Below are 18656 nucleotides of genomic sequence, written 5' to 3'. Positions count from 1 at the left end.
GGTGCGTACACTTTTAAGAGAAAGGAAACCGCAGCTTTTGAAATCGCACGTTGGCTGCCAGAAAAACAACGGGGACGCAGGCACGGCACACACTGAAAACGGACGAAGTCGAGTTCAACAATCCCAGTTCTTTATTACAGTATTTACACACGTTAGATAGGCAGGCATACACACGGGAAGGTCTGCGACAGTCCAAGGAAATGCCCCTGTCAAAAATGGATTTCCTGCAAATCTGTTGGCGTACTTGGCGTGCTTCCGTTTTCCATTTTGGAGGATGGAGTTTCCGTGACATTAAAATGAAGTACTTCTTCCATAAGCTCTTGGCATGACTGTAGGTATTCCTGCGTGAGAAGGGTGAACCGGAAAAAACGTTTAGTCTAAGCTTCAGTTCGAGGTTGTTTGTTTTAAGGCGACTTTTCAAGTGCAAAGAAGTGTTCTGTTTTTAGTGTTTTTTCCTCTGGCTGTTAGTCAAATGACTTTATTGTTGAACAAAACCGCGCGTTTAAGTGAAAGTGAAAAAAGAGGCAGGAAGATGTCTAAAGCCTGTGAATCTCACTTTTGGGTAAAGCGGAAGAATTATTTCCCTTATTTGCTACAGTTAATAGTGTATTTGCTTTTGTTTGCTACAGATTGACTGAACGCTGCCGCAGTTTAGTCACAGCGCCTGTCATTAGAAGCATTTTTCTTTCCTTACCGGTTCTATGTTTGTCAGTCTCTGTAGAAACGATTCCAGTCTTGTTTTCGTCCAAATGCTCTTTTGTTCTGGTGTCGCAAGACCAGAAAATGCAGCGCAAATAGACGACGCAGCTAATGTCGATGGCGGATACATCAAAAACTTCTCATCTAAAAAAAAGAAAACAAATAAATGGGAAAAAAATGGTTAAAAAAATCGCTAAAAATAAATATATAACATTACAAGTTCAAGCGCAATATTGCTTTTACATCAATAAATAAACCAAACTACAAAAGAAATTCTGCACTTTTTGTTTTAAAAGGAAACTGATTACATCGGTGAGTTTACAATAAGCCAAGGGGTAAGAAAAAGTCTGGATCGTTCAACGTTGACGGAGACAAACAATTCAATATTTGTAGTGGGCCAACCCCTTATCATTGTAGCCTAAATAGTTAGGCTCTTCTTACCAGTACAGCAAAGAGCGATGAAGGTCGCCGCATGCTTTCGTATCACGCTCACATTCGGTAAGGAGAGGCGGGAGAAGATCTGCTCCAGAAAATCGTAAGGAGTGACGGCAGACAAGTCCCATTTAAGTTTCCCAAGAACTAAAATTTCCCAATCCTGTAAAATAAAAGGAAGAAATAAAAAGTGCGTTAGTTTGAAAGAAGGAAAAAATTTTCGTGCTTTTCTGGGTTTAATAGCAAAATAAACATTATTGGTGATAAATGGTAAAAAAAAATCATTAAAAATTTTTGCACAAAATTGGTTTGACCGCAAGCACGAGCCTTCCAGAAGGAATGAATGAACACAGGTGATCATGTGTTTTATTTAGTAATCTTACCAGTAATTCTTCACAAGTAATGGAATTGTCTGTATAAATACACAGCTTTTCAGCCGAGAGCGGCGATGTTTCTTTCAGCTTGCTAGCGATGAACATACACACAGCGCCAAGCAACTGGAGTTGACATTTTCTGGTCGGTACAACCGACAAAAATCGGTCAAGATAGTTCACTGCTAAAGGAAAGACCTCTTCTTCGCACATTTGTTCCTCACACACCTAAAAAGTTGAAATCACGAGAAATCTCAAAATCACGGTCAATGTGACGGTCAGGGTGGTGATCTATTTATAAACGAAGGAAATCCGAGTTGATATTTACCTCGAGCATCCAAGTCGTTACCATGCGCCTCATGTGCGGCTCAATCTCCTTCTGTACAATGTTGAAGTATCGACAACTTGGAATATATTTGTCCTCGCAAGTCAGTAAATTCCGCAATACACGGTCATCGTTAAGGAGAATGTGATCTTGGTATGCATAGCGAACTCTCGGTCCCTCGCAGCACAGTAGTTCCATGCTAGGTTCGAAGATCGAACAGTCACAGCGGAAGTTAGGAGGCTACGCTGAAATGTACAGCGCCGGGGCTGTAAAGCAAAGCCAGTTTGAAGTCACAGGCTTCGATTGCAGAAGCAGACACTTTGTTCTATAGGAAGAATGCCGCCGAATCTCTACCTTATGCGTGTGGCCTCTACACAAACTGACCCCCGGCGCAAATTGCAGCTTGAATTATTGTCAACTTGCGCCGAGCAAGTGCAGAAAGAGCTAGAGTCTGGGATTCTATCAAATTTATAATTGACAAGCCGTCATTTAGCATATGCTCAATCGACGTCGTAACGTTGCTGGGTAGATTTTCTACTTTCGCTAGGCAACGTGCATTGTGATGGCTTCCTGCCTTTCAAACACCGACCAATCAGAGCTTAGCGGCAACGGCGCAGAAAAGTCTATCTTGACCGCAAAATCCTTCACTGGACCGGAAACGCTTATAAAACCCACCACACAACCTGACCGTAAAGATTGAGATTTCTCACATGATTTCCGCGCGAAGGATAGATATGATATAGAGATATGCCGTACGGATTGCATGGTAGTTTTGCTGGCAGCACGATTCCCTGAACGCCTTCTATTCTATTTATAAATTTAACTGCGAGGCGGAGCCGAGGGAAGGGATGCCATGCATTCCACCACATAAAACCAACAGTCCATGACGAAACAAAATGAGTGTTGACATCTGAGGGTTTTGTAGATCAAATTTCAATGAGTTCTTGTCTGCTGACAGGTTGCCAGGTATATTTATGGTTCAGGTTTTCCGTTCCCACTGCTAATGATGTCACCAGCGCTTTACAAGAAAGAGAAGATTTCAGTTCACTTTGCCGCAAATTAAAAATTATATGTCAGTTGCGCAAGGGTCTAGAGAGAGTGCAAAAGGTTTTTGCCTAAGTAAACGTTTCAAAAGGTCACGGATGATCGGCATTGCATTGTTCATATACATCCAATAAATGAAGCTAAGTGAAAACCAGCTTTAATCCGCCCGACAGTCGAAGATTATCGCAAAAATTTTACAGTTCTTAAAGATACGAAATGTCCAGGGTTCCCTTTGGATTGCATTTCAGCCTTTAGCGATGTTCCAATGCAGTGCTCTCTTATGAGTATTTGATTGACATATTGCAAAACCAGATTACCAAGAAATATTATCGATTTCCACAGTTTCTTGAAAATTATGTAAGCGCAAGAGTTTCTTGCAACGAAGGGGCAAGTTTAAGCAAAACAGCTGCAATCCTGAATCTTCTACCTCCGGCAGGAGCTGTTTAAATTAAGCTACTTGAATACCCTCATGGCGTTTTTGTTTGAAAGTGCAAATCTGTATTGATTTTTCGGTCACCCCGGGTCAACAAAACAATACAACACAAGATACAACAAGCTAACACAACACAATACGAATGATTGATAAACTCTTCAAGCTTTAGTGTGAGCCCGATCTGAGCCAAAAATGCCTTGGAATATTGTTTCCTAATCATGTAACACCATACATCCTGTTCAAAGATTCTTTTCAACTCGTGACCGAGATGCTAAATTGCTCTCGCTTAGAAAACAATGAAATAAGTAAATTCACGTGGCAATCATGTAAATTTCAACCGTTCTTTTGATTGGACTTTATCTTAGCTGGTTTTCTGTAATTATGATTTGACGTAGATTTGTCTAAATTTGCGCATACCTATATTCTCAGGGAATAAAATGTCCATTACGTCTTTGAACCTCAACGCCCTTGACCCGTAGCATTGTTTTTTCAAACATTTCGTGTGGTTTCTAATGCCTCTCATAGACAGCAACGGGGTCTTTGCAAAATTTCAACACAACATTTCTTGCTGGCAGCCTGAGAGGTGCTAGCGAACGTTACATTTTCGTTGACAAACGATATTCCGGTTCTGACCACTCACTTGGAAAATGACTGATGAACACATTCCCCGCAAAAATGAGAAACCAACCATTTTTTCCTTTGTCCCATGCATATTTAGTTTCTGACTTATTATCCTCTTTCTGTAACAGGAAATTCATGACGATGAAAGCTGTTTTCCGCACTTGGGGTGTAAATCTGTTTTGTGCCTCTCATTCCCACGGAATTCCAAAATACGTGTATCTTTCGTTTGGTTAGATAAGAGAAGAAAGTGACCTTTCACCTCCGAACAGCTGGAAAACATGTTTCTAACGGTTGGGTTTCTTACCAAAATAAACTCTTAAGGTATGATACTTTCTTTCTTTTACGTCAAAGTGAAGCCAATACACACTGTATGTTAATCGTAAGCACCAGCTGCCCCGCTTACAGTGCCGCATGCATAAGAAACAATCTCTTTCCCGCACGGGAACAAATAATTAGTCACTTGGGGCGGGTCATCTCGTCTCGACCGGCCACTCTAGAGTGTCCGCATTAAAAATAGCTTATATTGCGCGAAATGTCTCATTTCCACGAAAAAAACGTGGTCTCTGTGTTTATATAACGAGGTAGCTCAGAAAAGTATGCGGAGCATTTCACGAAAACATCAAATTGGGGAAGAAGAAGCCTTGAGGAAGTCTTGTGACGATAAGATGCGGAGAATGACATAATTAACGGAAAATACGATGTTATGTTGCGATTAAAAAACGCCACAAGAAAATCATGTGAGAATGGTGATGAGTGGAGAATGTTGATTCTTTACCGTTTGTATGATATCAGACTCGGGTGATATGACGCGGGTAAAATCCAGCTAAGCCAGTTAAGCTGTAAAAACAATTTTCAAACATATCGTCGTTGTTCGGGAGCTTGGTCTCTTGATGTGATAGTCGCATGTTCATAGTATCATCGTGTTCTGTTTGTTTTCCGTTAACTGGTGCATAACAGAAAGCAAATGGAAGAGACATCTGTTTTTGTTGCTCTTCCTACTGTTATAATCCGCGCGGGAAAAAATCAAGTTTGTGTCCAGAAATGGCTCAAGTTTGACATCAAAACAAACTGGTACCCGTCTGTTCCCGGAGCAACCACTCATTTGACCGTAACAGTTTGACAAACACGGCTATTTCATCGGTCAGATCTTCCTGTAGTTGAGGAAAGAAAGCAATGAACAACCGAAACTGAACATATCAGAGTGGACTTCTATCCAAAGGCAGCCTTCCTTATCTTCAATCACATCCGTTCCCTATCAGCTATAAATCTAATCTGAGAAACATTTCTTCAACTGTGGTACCATGCTTGCACGAAAGTGAAACTACATTCCACAAATGAAAAACATCTTTAAACTCTAAAGTGAAAGAGTAAACCTTTAGTAAAGCTTTTACTTTCCAGATTCTCTGTCCAAGTGGCTTAACTGAGACACGTGTGTTATTTCAAACGTTTTCGCGCCATATTCACAAATTTGGCCCACACGCACGCATGTATGTTGCCAATGCATAACAATGGCGTAATATTGGCGCATTTTTTTGCGCCATAACTGATGCCGGTCAGCTGTCGGTGGGACGTCACTGAGTGTCAATGCGCCACTCCATCATACTAAACAACAGTAAACTATAATTCCATTTCCACGCGAATATATTCAATCAAGTTATTGTTGTCCTTTGATATCAGACTTAAGAGACATCGGCCTTGGATAACATATACGTTATTGAGGAATTAGATTGATCGGATTTAAGAGTTTGAGATGGCTTAAGGGCAGTTACGTAATTCACAAATATTGAGAGCTGGTAACCCCCCCCCCCCCCCTCCCCCGGCCGAAACCTGGCCTCACCTTTGTAAAGATAATGCATAGGATCATGCATTGAATCACATCTAAGTGTTTTCTTAGTTGGAATATCACTAACAAGATTGGCTTCGTGCGTGATATTAGGTAGAAACCAACCAGTCGCGAAATCCGAAAGGAAAACAGCTTATATTAATCTTCACTGATAACCTGCAACAAGACTAATGGTATTTACCTTTGGTATTGCCTCGAGGGTTCGCTCGAGCCATTCTCATTTATCCTCTTCGAGCTTATTCTCTCTGTTGTATTGACACAACTTCATTGCTTTTGAAAATGCGTCAAATTTAGCCTCCGCCCGTTATCACGAAATGCCGAAATTTGTACGTATCGTTCAATATACTTTCAGGAACAGATTCAATGGGCTCCTTTTAAGTATTTATTAAATTACTGATATTGCACGCTGAGAATAACTCATGCAAGAAATCGGTGATGAAAACGCAATTTATGAGCTGGTCCGGACAGGATCGGCCAAGGGATCACACAAGAGAATTCAGTTAAGTTCAGATTACAAAGAATGTGCGATTATCATAATCTAGCATTGTTCACTTTTTCGGCTGAGTAAAGTACTTGGCAAATGTCAAACACGAAAGTCTAGAACAAAATCTGAGAAGATCTGTCGATAGTTGCCAAATTTTATCCAGAAGTCACTCTTCGTTGATTCCAGGATACTAACGTTGAAGGTGCGTTCTATATACTGCGTCGATCAGCTGAAAAATTTATAGACTGGATACAAACCCAAATCTCCCAGATTGTCCAAGAGTGTCGGGAAAATGTCTGGAAAAATGCACAATCAAACACGAGATTCCGTTATTCAAACTACTGGAACTTGAAGTGCCTTGAGGTCAAGGTCTTAATTAAAGTGCTATAAAGAAAGGTAGATAACAGGCACTGGCGCACTTTCCTGTAACAATCTTTATTATGTGGCTGAACTGGTATAGCCCACAATGACAAGGAGAATTCTGATTGGTTCAATGGCGGTCCGAATTTTGCAATACGCACCGCTAAGATGGACTACTCACGAAATTATTTCGGCGAATTGTTTTTTCAATTCACTGCACAAAATAAACATCTTTTTGTTGAGTAGAAATCTTTTAACTTCATGTTTGAAGGACAATTTCACTTAAATGTTCACAAAAGCGGCATGAGAAACGGAAATAAATGCTTACGTTTCGGGCACGTGTTTACCGAGAATGGATCGCCGCACCAATTTATCAGCAGATTAAAAAAAGCCATTATAATAGATACTTGACTGATTTAGCTTGTTCGGTCCGTATTGGAGAAATATTGGTCGAGCTCTTTTTTGCACGTTTAATGGACCTCGCCAGCGGCTCGGTCCAACATTTCTCCGAACAAGCTAGTACATGCCTACATACAAGAAGGGTGTAGAGAGGGTGCGTGAATGAATGAATCTCATTTATCAGTTTAATTTTCGGCGATTTCTCAGCTATCAGCTCAGTTTGCAGTTCTCAGATCTCCGTTATCATTTAGTTAAAGGGGCTCAGTCACGGTATTTTGAGTTATTTTGGCCATGTACAAAATTACCTTTAAACAGTGGTAAGAAACCTGAAAATAACAGTTCAGTAAGATAGAAAAACACCAAAGAGATAATGATAAACCATAAAGGAACAAGGAGGACTAAGGATGGAGAAGATTGACACGGATTACAAACGACGAATTTGAAAAATTGAGGCTAAACTTTTCAATACGCGCAAACCGTGACTGAGCTCCGCGGCATTTCTCAGCTATGACTGTCAAATCTTAATTTTGAGCAATTCTCAACTATTTGGTGTACCAGTTGCATCCTATACAGATTGTCTTTCGGGGAGAAAGTTTTCTCCCTAGCGTCCGTTTATGAAAGAAGAATTTTGGTAGGGACGGGGAGAGGTCGGGGGTCGGCAATGCCATCATGCGATACGATCGCACAGTATATCCAAGATGGCGGCCACTCTGAAATTTTTCGAAGAAGACCTGGAGACGAGATCAGTTGAAAGAGATTGGGAAATAGTCGCCTGTCAAAAGTTTGCCTGAGTGAGACGAGTCGAATTTTCTGGCTAAGATTTAGTCGCAGTTTTGTCCTAAAAAGGCAGTATGTTGCGGAGAAGAGCGCTTAGTAAGTTACCCATTTAATTATTGTGATGATCGCACATCATCGCCGTTTTAAAAATTATTGCAGATGGAAGATTTGTTTCTCAACAAGTTGGTTTATGAGTGGAAGCCATCTTGTTTTTCTTTTTGTAGAGAAGGTCGCTTTAAATTACTACTTAACTTGTCCGGAATTCAAAAAGATTATTTTTCCATGATGTAGATTTTTCCCAAAATTTAAGAAAGCTAGCAAAAGCTTATGCATAGTGGTCTTGAAGGTTTGTTAAAGACTCTGCTTCATATCACATGCCCCTGGCAGAGACATCTCAGAGCATCCATGGGCAGTTCCTTTGACCAGAAAGACGTTCTTTTACAACTCCATTCTTTGGCATCCAAGAGCGAGAACTGAAACAAAAGGATTAATGTAACCTACTAGACAGAAGTTTTGTAGAGAGAAGTTTTTGATTTTTTCCCATCCAGATTATTAGACCAGCCACCTAACTGCTTGTCCAAGCTACTGCCTCAACTTGTTAACAAGCTGATAATTGTTCTTTATAATGTATGTATGTAGTAGTGAGGTTACCACAAGTTATATTCGCTTTTTGCTTATTTGCTTCTTTTTTTTTTTTTTTTAGCTTTGTTTGGTTTCAAGAGTCCCTTTGTCTCTGCTGCTTGCTGCTTCTTAGCCACAGAATCTGGAAGTGTAGATAAGAAGGTAAATTGTCTTTCAATTTCCTCATGATATCAATAAAATTAGATGTAGAAGTATGGAGGGCTAATGCAACCTGTATATTGTATGTGATGTAAAATGAAATAAACACAGCATAATTTCTAAACTGTAAACATTCTAAACATACACTAGATATTTATTGGAAAAAATGCATTTGCTACAAAGACACCTAAGTACAAAATGGAGAGGGGCATTGAATTGAGGTGGGCATTTATTAGAAGGAGGCTGTTACATTAAAGTTAAATAAGCTGGTTGCATTCTGAAGTTCTCTTCATACACAGACCATGTTTGTCTTGCACTGCTCACTATTAAATTGCTTTTTCCTATGACTCTCTAAGGAGACTGTTCACAGACTAAGGTGTTGAATAACGAACTAAGAAGGAATTGAAACCTCAAGATTACAGTCTTGTGAAGATGATGACATAATTTATAGCTTACAGATGAAGAGGCAATCATCTCAAAATGTCTGAGGAAATCAGACAACATTTGTCCTTGAATTGTACAAAAAGAATATCAAACAATCAACAGTGTCTTGTAGATTGATAATTATGGGCGTAACACAGTTTTCCATATGATTTTTTCCCATCCAGATTATTAGACCAGCCACCTAACTGCTAGTCCAAGCTACCGCCTCAACTTGTTAACAAGCTGATAATTGTTCTTTATAAGCTACGCAGCCAAAACAGTTTCCCTGGGAACTTTCTTTGCTAACCCTTTTTCTATTGACATAGGCTTATTTCTTTCTTTATACAGAGCACAAGCAGGTTTGAGTTGGTGGAAATGAGTGGTTGGTCAAAGGTAGTGCTGTCACCTGACCCAGTCACATCTCTAGCTCATTGTGTCAGTGCAGATTTTGATATGACTGACGGCATTGCTAACAAATTTAGAAAGAAGTATGGCACCTATGAGGATCTCATCAGAAAAGGTTACATCAAATTTCTTTTTTGCGCAGTAATTCTTACTTAATAGCTCCAGTGAATATGGAAATCATTCCTAAATGGTAGAAAGAGGAAGGGGGGAAGCTTATTTCTGGCCTTGAAGGAGGGAATTTCTACAAGGGGAAATTTGTTTATGGTGCTAAATCAGCTAGCTGATTTACCACCAGTTTATTTATTTACATGTAGTAATCGCAATCTTGGGGAAGCTTGTAATTGGGGGTGGCGGGGGGAGAGAGATTAAATAGAGATGAGTGCAGTTATACCAGTTGGGCTTATTTGAGAGGGAGCCTCTATCAAAATATTGGCTCTAATGCTAGCCCAATTCTATGCTGACTGATGAGGTTACTCTTTGTAATCATGTTACACGATTTGAAGGTTTATAGACCACACTTGTTCTAATGATAATTAATATATTGCCATGGATCATTAACAAAGCAATAATTTCTGTGTTTCTTTAGTTACCACAGACGTATCAGTGGAATAACCTAACGTATGAACACAACTTGGCATGGGGTTTTGAAGGGATTACAATTGAATAAGAAAAATTCTTTTAAAAATGTATTGCTCTCGCTAAAAGATAACTATCCTGATGCCAAATTTTATTTTCATAGGGCTTAGACTGGTTTTTAAATTGCATACTGTCAAAATGTTTGTGCATCAATACATCACTCTACTTTACAGGTCTTTATTTTCAACAAGCCAGACAGGTGGGTGACATTGCTGTGTTGGAAAGGAATGAATCAAGCTTTGTATATTACCTGGTAAATATCTTTTAATCAGAATTTCGATGTTTATTCTTTTTGAAACAAATCAGATCAAATGCTTGTGTTTTTTATATATCTTTGTCACAGTAACTACAAGCTTTCAAACTAATGTCTGTAAGTCTTGACAAAGCCTTCAATCCCTTTCATTATAGGCATTCATGGTTAGTGCACTTGGCTACAGATCGAGTGGTCTGGGTTTGAGCCCTAGCCGGAGACATTGTGTTGTGTTGTAATGGGCAAGACAATTTCACAGTGCCACTCTCCAACCAGGTCTATAAATGGGTACTGGCAAACTTAATGCTGGGGGGCAACATTGTGATGGACTAGCATTTCATCCAGGGGGAGCAGAAATACTCCTAGTCGTTTTATACTACTGAAACTGTGATAATCACTGGCCTGATGTGCCTCTTGGCTCGTATACAGACTTAACCTTACTGTACTACCTTAAAAACGTCCTCAAAATTAGATTATACTGTGTGCCCTGGGCTATTTTCGTTCAAATAATGATAAACACTGCAAGTGACTGGATGAAAGACCATATATTTGAACTGTGGAGAAAGATATGAAGACATGATTGATCATCGCAGTTATACACACAACTAAAGCAGTTGTGAAATTAATGCCTGAAAAAAAATTTAGTCTTAAATGGGATTCCAACCCATGACCTCTGCAACACCAGTGTAGTGGTCTACCAGTTGAGCTATCAAACCAAAGTTCTGGGAGCTGGTCACTTTGTGATTTTGTAACATACCATTAGATGGTGGAGATAGGAGTGAATATATCAAAGACCATATATTTGAACAGCAGAGAAAGATATGATATAATTTCACAACTGCTTAAGTCTTGTATATAACTGTGATGGACAATGTTTAATAATAAACACTGTTCTATGGGAACAGAGAGTTTTTGCCACAAGTCAGCAGAAAATGCTATGAATTGAGAAAATATATAAACGTGGCAGGAAACTATAATGAACATATCAAAACATTACAAAGAATTTGGGACATCATTACTGTTAGTTACAAATATCAACCTTGTAACTATGTCACCGAAAAATTTCCTTAGACACGAATCACGGGATTAAGTCTAGACAAATCAAGTACGCGACTCTAAAAATACCTTTAAGAAGAACCCCCTAACCAAAATAGAAAAAAGGCTTTGTTATTGGGTCTGTGGGTAGTTCCAAAATAAAGGTTGATTGTTTGTTGCCACTGGTCCAGATTTCACGAACCTCTACAACATTTGTGGGAGGAGTCAGCTGGGCTCCCATAGTGCCTCACTGTGCCCAGAACTGTGAAATGGGTCGTGGTGAACTTTCAGGACCTAACGAAATGGTGGAATCACTTCTGATTGACTGTCATCCCAGGGGGGAAGAGCAGTACTCCTAGCAACTTCATGCTACAGAAACTGGAGTAACGCGCCACTTGGTTGCTTCAATCCTTTGATTAATAGTAATGATTTTTTTTTTTCGAAATTTTGCAGATGACAAGAGAAAATTGGTGGGACCATGCCACACCTTCGTCTATGCGCGCCTGTTTAGAGCAATTGAGAATACACTGCCAAGAACATGGTGTGGACAAGTTAACGATACCTCGTCTGGGGACCGGCGTGGATAAGATCGATTGGCCTTTCGTCAGAAGAATTCTTGAAGACGTTTTCAAAGACACTGATATATCAATTACGGCATATACATCAAGATAACCTCGATTCTGAGCACTTCATAAATTGAGTTTTTTTTTCTATCAACTTAGATCACGGGCACCATATCAAGAGGACGGCGAGAAGAACGCGCGGCAAAGTTGAGACAGGAAGGCGAGGACCTCGCGCGCTTCGCTCGTGGTAAAAGTCAGCGAAAAGGGCCCTCGCGCGTTTCTCGTTTCCTCTTTCCCTTGGATCTGATTTCCTGCAACAGATAAAACACATTAGCATCACCCAACTAGTGGACTAATGCAAATCCTGCATTTTGATTGGCTACGCTACTAGAGGACTATTAGTAATAGTCCTCGAGTAGCGAAATTGGCGCAATCGAGCGTGACGCTTTCTTTCGTTTTATTCCCAAATAAATATTTCTTCAACTTGTATTTGCTAACTTTATTATTGCCTTTTCTGACCGACTAGTTGGGTGATACTAAAACAATTAGACCCTTCGCCCTCAAGGGCCACGGGTCAATAGCCCATTCGGCTTCGCCTCATGGGCTATTGACCCGTAGCCCTTGCGGGCTACGGGTCTAATTGTTAATTAGTTGTCGAGTAAAATTCAGCTCATTCATGATCTACTTAGGACCCGTACATACTAGAGTGGTTTTCACTTGATTGTCGGAATTAACTCGCATTTGCTTTGGTTTCACATCACTACTCTATGTGGCTGGCTTAAAAAAAAAACATTAAACTCTCGGCACTTTGTCCAATCAGAAGTAAAACCAAAACCAATCATGACTTGCTCGCATACGTTTTCCTGCGCTTCATGCCTGATACATCGAGTCTTGATTGGTTCACGGGATTGTCTGTGGTCCTTATAATTGGCAAGAGTAATTACCTTGGTTTTGGTTCGACGACACTCAATTGATAAACCGCCTTAATCCGAATAAACTATATTTGATAACGGGTCAAAAGGGATGAAATGCTTTTCGTGCGCACAATCATTTTCATATGTAAATAAGAGCCGAACAAACCGCTGGCTACTTAACAATTATTCCACTAGTGCGCGTTGGATAAGTAGATAGCCAACTCGGCGCAACGTACCTCGTAGGCTACAACAACAATAATAATAATAACAATAACAACAACAACCATAACAATAACAATAATAATAATAATTTTTTTTTTTTTAATATAATAACAAGAACTTTATTGAAATCTCCTTAGAAAACCTATTTACAAATCTTCACACATTCCACTATAATAATAAAAATAATGATAACAATAATAATAACTTTTTTAAAATTTTAGCGTCATTATGTATTTATTTAAACTTTCAATTTGATCTTCACGCGGATGTCTGTTAAACCTGTAAAACATGTTTCCGTATCTAATCATGATATCATGGTTACTACAACTAATACTAATACTACTATCATCATCATAACACTAATTAACATATTCCATACAAATTGGTATATACAAGGTAAAAGTAAGTAAAAGAAATAAACTATTAAAACCTATTTCAACAGTGTTTACATAATGGCTCCCTCCTGGGTTTCAACGTCAATATCGGTATATTACAAGGTAAAAGTAAATAAAAGAAATAAACTATTAAAACCTATTTCAACAGTGTTAACATAATGGCTCCCTCCTGGGTTTCAACGTCAAAGTCACAAAAGGCTTTCCTTCTAGCTCTTGAACCTCTTAGGCAGATTAGTGCGGATCTTAGTAAAGCGAAGGATGTCCTTGCTCTTATCCAGGAGATTGTTTTAGCATAATGTTCTCCTTTCTTGATGGAGATCAGCTGCGCCAGTCTGGAATGGTATTGCAGGCACTCGTTTCCCATGCCGCCTGTTGACGTGAAAATAAGGGGTGTAAAAGTTCCTTGTTCGATATCCAAAACCCTCCTCGCGTAAAGACGCTTCTTCTCGTTCTCATGATTGCGGTATATCTGTTGGAGCTCTAGGTCCCTATACGAATCAGCATTAGGGTGACAAACCCTCACGTCAAAGAATGCTGATCGTTGGTTCTCCCAGAACCCGCGCGCATGAATATCTAATCTCGCATCTGGAGCTCGATTAGAACCTCTTCCCAGCTGTTCACCCGAGATGTCTTGCAGGACAGGCTCAATCTCAACATCGGTACAAACCATATTCAGGAGTTCAGCTTCTAAGTCCCTCAGCTCATTGTGACGTTGGGTAACGAACCCACCTCTCTTGCATATCATTGCGTGGTCCACTGTAAAAGCATCACCGCATACACAGGTGGAGGGGATATCATCGACCGGCCAATCGTAGCGCAGTTTGATTGCATCGCGGAACTCTGTCTTATTTAGATTGAAACCCATTTCACGAAGGGGGAGTACCGTCAGCCAAACAGATGACCCTTTTTCCGCAGCAAGGTCAAGTGCCCGTTGGACTTTCTGTGGGGCTACCCCTCTGATATGCTCTGTCCTGTCTTGGAGCACCGTTGCTCTCTCATTCCTCATTGCCTGTTGTAGTGGCTTGACCAAAGAATCATCAGGCATCTGATGGGATTGAGCCACGATCTGTTGGACCAGCGGGATGGTAACTTTGACGGAGGAGGATTGCTCAAGATTTGCGTCAAGACACGGGTTTGTCATGCCAAGCCCCCCTAGACGGACTGGCAGTGCTAGAATGTCCCTGTCCAGCCGAGTGCACCTATGCTCCGTAATTGCAGGGATGAGCACCTTAGATATGGCATTCTCCAAAGGCTCCAATAATTCTTGAATAATAATAATAATAATAATAATAATAGTAATAATAATAATAATAATAATAATAATAATAATAATAATAATAATAACAATAACAATCATCTCATATCCAATAAGCGCGAGTGGAATGTTTTATTAAAAACTCCCCCAAAATATAGAAAACTAAACTGAAATTAAAAACAAAATGCCCCCCCCCCCGCCCCAAATCACGCGTACGCGTACTATATTTGTAGAGCACGGCATAATAGCTGTTATTGCAGTTATTAGCGGCTTGACACACAAACGAGGCGAAAGGGTCAATTCTGCATGGTATTGACCCTTTCGTCTCGTTTGCGTGCCTTTTAAAACAAAAGAATATTTGACCGCAGACTCGAATTGCGTTATCCAACGATCCAGGTTTTAACAAAAGCGATTAGCATGGGTCAGTGAATTCACACGATATTGTGACTAGTGACCTAGGGAAGGCGTGTGGTGGGATGGTAGTGACACCTAGAAAGCTTTGGAAGGTTCTATTTTTAAGACTGTTAAATACAATAAATACGCACCACGCAACCGAAGCCTTGTTCGGTGATGGAATCGGTAAAGACAAATGAGTCTTACAAACGAAGGAAACTACTGTAAAGAGCAAAAGTTAGTCAACACAGCACTACCCTGTTCGAAATATATACCCTGAAAATGGCAACACGCAAAGCACGACTTTTCTGATAAATCGAAATCTTTTTCTCATTTTAAATTGTGAAGTTTTGTGGGGAAATTTTAGGAGAACTCGTAGAAGCTTAAAGCCGAGTGGGTAATGTTTAAACGTTTTTGCGGTAAAAAAAAGTCCAAAGAGTATTAAACTGCCAACCTTTTTTTCGTTAAGAAAAGGTTCCGCTGTTTGGTGGAGGTTACAGAGTGACGGTAGCAACCCGATATTCCATATGCTAGGTAGGGGAGGGGAATGAGGAGTGAGTCTTTTGGGCGCCCAAGGCGAGGTGCATGGTGCCTCAGAGCGTGCGCAAAGGTACTGAAAAGTTTCTTAAGAAAAACGTTTCTTTTGCCGGTAGGATTCTCAACTAAACCCGAAACCTTTATCGTCTTCGGGGACATTGCAACGGACCGCAGAGACAGGGACTTTGGCCTAAAGTTGATATTTTCTACTTACAGTTATTTCTGGTGCCATCATTACTAAGTTAGAGTTACCTTCCCTCAACTTTTCATCCTATCTCCAAACTCTGCGAGGGCAACTGCTCACCGCTTGGAGAATGTAACGACCATTTACAAACTAGCTATTGCATTCAGTCAAATAAATGCTGCTTATCATATAACCACTAATGAAATTCCCGGCGAGCTTTCGCGCGAAAACGCTGGTGATATCTTCATACGTTATCTTCACAGGCGAAAAGATCACCGTTGTTATGGTTGCGTAATCAATAAATGTCTTTTTTTGCAGCGAAAGTGAAATGGTTTGGTATTTCATTGGTCTTTGTATGATGATGACCAGGTATTGTCAGTTTTAACTGTGTCAAACCTAGAAGATTTGAATAGAAATTATCAGTCACAGGGCGTCCCGGCAACTGACAAATGACACTCGAATCGAAAGAGTGAGCAAAATATAGGGAAAAATTAACAATTCTCATACGAAAACGATAGGAACTAAAATTAGGAAGCTTTCTTTGAGTGAGGTCAGGAGCCCATCACTAGGAGCGTGCTGATTTTTCAGACCGGTCTATTTTTTAGGCTTCTTTTCCCGCGAAATAGGTCGGTTCCGGTGTACATGAGCACGCATCGCTAAGGAAAGAAACGGCTTACCTCACATCAGGAGCCCATCACTTCTTCCTGATCCTGTGAAATGATGACGTCAGTTGTAAAATAAGTCTGTGCTTGTGATTGGTCATTGAAGTTCTTACGGGGGTCCGAATTCGCGATAAATTTAAACTAAAAATAGATCGGTCTGTGAAAACGCCTTGACATGAATATGGTGTAGTTGCACGCTCCTAGTGATGGGCTCCTGGTGAGGTGCAGGATCGCGATACAATTGATTCAGTGCTTTAAAGAATGACGTATGAGACAAATGTGGTCCATTCTTATGAAGGCAAGTAAGTAGAGAGACATTTTTCTGCAATCTGGCACCTTGCAGCTTTCTCAGTTAAGGGCATACCCTCTTCACAATCCCAACAACCACCCAATCGGCTTCAATATTTAAGGTCTCGTCCCCACTACGCCGGAAGAATTTAAAAGCGGAGGTTCATTTCTTTTGTTAGGCCTTCTGTCCACACTAATCCGGAGAAGTTGTCCACCGAAAACGGAGCTTATCGAAAAACGCTCTTGAGAATTAACCGGAGGGATTTGAAAACGGAACCTTGGGTTTTAGTGTGGACGTTTTAGTCAGGATGTTTTAAATCGAGTTTGAAGCTTTTTAAGGCCATTCCACTGAAATAGAACCTGCACTGAGATTTTTGTCAAACTTTGCCTATTGATTGTTTATATTATAGGAACTTAAATTTTGAAATAAAAATGAGGGGTCCCCATGTTCGTTTAGGAGCAACAGCACCTTGTTTGTACCCAATAAATCCTTATAATAGAACCATGATTATAATCACGATTGCTTGCTAAATGGCGATTTACCACTATGGCGAGGTCCAGTCGTAAAGAAAAAGCCGCCATTTTTTTAATGCGCGCGCGCTAATCACGTGTGAAATTATGCGCAGTAGGGATTCGCAGTGCAATACTGGGGAATGACCTTAAAACTTCAAAATCTATATAATCCATAATTCAATATCTAAAAACTCTATGATTGTTACGTCCAGCAATAATTCGACCTCGTCATCCGATCAGAAAAAGTACTTAGTTTTGTTGTTTTCCTCGGGTTTGTTCTTTGTTTGGCCGGACTTCGACATTTGTTTTTTTTGACATCCGTTCAAACAGGTTTAAAAAATGGCGGGAACAACAAGCGGGTAGCCACGTCACGGGTTCAAGTTGCGCCTAGTTATGCGCGTGCTCACCGGTGCACTCAGGCGTTTCTGTTCCCTGTGATTGTTGCGTTTTGAAATTTCTACAGTGTAGTGTGAAGGGAAAACATTGTTATCGTTTTCTAGTGTGGATGACGGGGAGCACTTGATGCGATTTCAGAGTGAACCCCTCCCCCCGACTTTTCTAATTCCTCCTGCGCGTAGTGTGGACAGAACCTAGCAGACATCCTCAATGTAACCCACATGAATGCCATCATCGGCAGGTAAACATCAGTGGCGAATCCAGACCTTGAGCCAAGGGGGGGAGGGGGGGGGGGTCTTTTTTTGCTTGCCCTGCCGGCTTTTCTTCCCTCTGCGATTTTTTTTAACCCAAAATACGTTACCAAGCACAACTCATCCCACAATGACTGCTCAAACTTTGAGAAAGGTAAGCAGGAAAACATTTGGAACAAAAAGTTCGCTGTCGCAGAATGTACGCCTTTCCCGTACAAATACTTCTTTTAGCAGATTGGGATAACACTGACCCACTGTATTTGAAATGACATTTTTCAACGGCTTGTGCTGTTTGTCAATCAACAATTCTTTTTATTTTTGCCCTATTTTCTTGGTCCCTCTTGGGTTTGGTTTATACATCATTGTAACAGCTGTTACTGTATTAAGGGCATCACGCAGTTTTGATGTTGCAGAATCAGGACTAGAGGATCCCGTGCATGCTACCAACAGCATTGAGAAAGTCTACACATGAGTTTTAGAACTAGGGGAAAACAGACAGGCATCAACCTGGAAAGGTTTCAGTTGTTTGTAGGATTTATCAATTTTATTCATAACGGCCTCCATACAGCAGGTAAAAGCCCAAAACAAAGCCGAAAAACAGTAACCTCCTGAAATAGTGGGAGAAAACAGGAAGCAGGCCAAAAAAAAAAAAAAAGGAAAAAATAGGAACCTGACGCCCCAAAGCTGGCACAATCAAAGAATTGGTCGAGCAGATTAAAATAGATCTTGACGTGACTGTAACAGGTTAACAGGTCATCTGATCATT

The 18656-nt window shown here is 40.4% G+C and overlaps 3 protein-coding genes across 4 annotated transcripts; 1 reads left to right on the top strand and 2 right to left on the bottom strand.

Moving 5' to 3' along the window:
* Positions 1 to 108: 108 nt before the first annotated feature.
* On the bottom strand, positions 109 to 2289 carry LOC110054590 (G1/S-specific cyclin-D2-like). The gene is made up of 5 exons (XM_020760935.2): positions 1831 to 2289; positions 1515 to 1730; positions 1141 to 1294; positions 695 to 843; positions 109 to 341 (listed from the first exon to the last, which is right to left on the bottom strand). Exons 1-5 carry the CDS (start codon positions 2023 to 2025, stop codon positions 210 to 212), a joined length of 846 nt encoding a protein of 281 aa, XP_020616594.1. The 5' UTR covers positions 2026 to 2289; the 3' UTR covers positions 109 to 209.
* Positions 2290 to 7690: 5401 nt separating this feature from the next.
* On the top strand, positions 7691 to 13550 carry LOC110054530 (ADP-ribose glycohydrolase OARD1-like). 2 transcript variants are annotated; one of them, XM_020760862.2, is made up of 5 exons: positions 7691 to 7884; positions 8492 to 8571; positions 9340 to 9511; positions 10206 to 10231; positions 11771 to 13550. In XM_020760862.2, exons 1-5 carry the CDS (start codon positions 7863 to 7865, stop codon positions 11987 to 11989), a joined length of 519 nt encoding a protein of 172 aa, XP_020616521.1. In that variant the 5' UTR covers positions 7691 to 7862; the 3' UTR covers positions 11990 to 13550. The 2 variants fall into 2 exon arrangements, with proteins under 2 accessions (XP_020616521.1, XP_020616520.1); XM_020760861.2 differs by having other exon boundaries at positions 7715 to 7884; positions 10206 to 10285.
* Positions 13548 to 14676, bottom strand: LOC149118441 (uncharacterized). Its single transcript, XM_089286108.1, has one exon. The coding sequence runs from the start codon at positions 14550 to 14552 to the stop codon at positions 13548 to 13550; it is 1005 nt and encodes a 334-aa protein (XP_089142234.1). The 5' UTR covers positions 14553 to 14676.
* Positions 14677 to 18656: the final 3980 nt, after the last annotated feature.

Source organism: Orbicella faveolata, unplaced genomic scaffold, assembly GCF_042242905.1.
Source record: "Orbicella faveolata isolate gen_17 unplaced genomic scaffold, um_ofav_v1 contig_1, whole genome shotgun sequence".
Taxonomy (NCBI): Eukaryota; Metazoa; Cnidaria; class Anthozoa; order Scleractinia; family Merulinidae; genus Orbicella; species Orbicella faveolata.
Note: the sequence above shows the minus strand (reverse complement) of the source record. Positions and strands in the feature narration are given on the sequence as shown.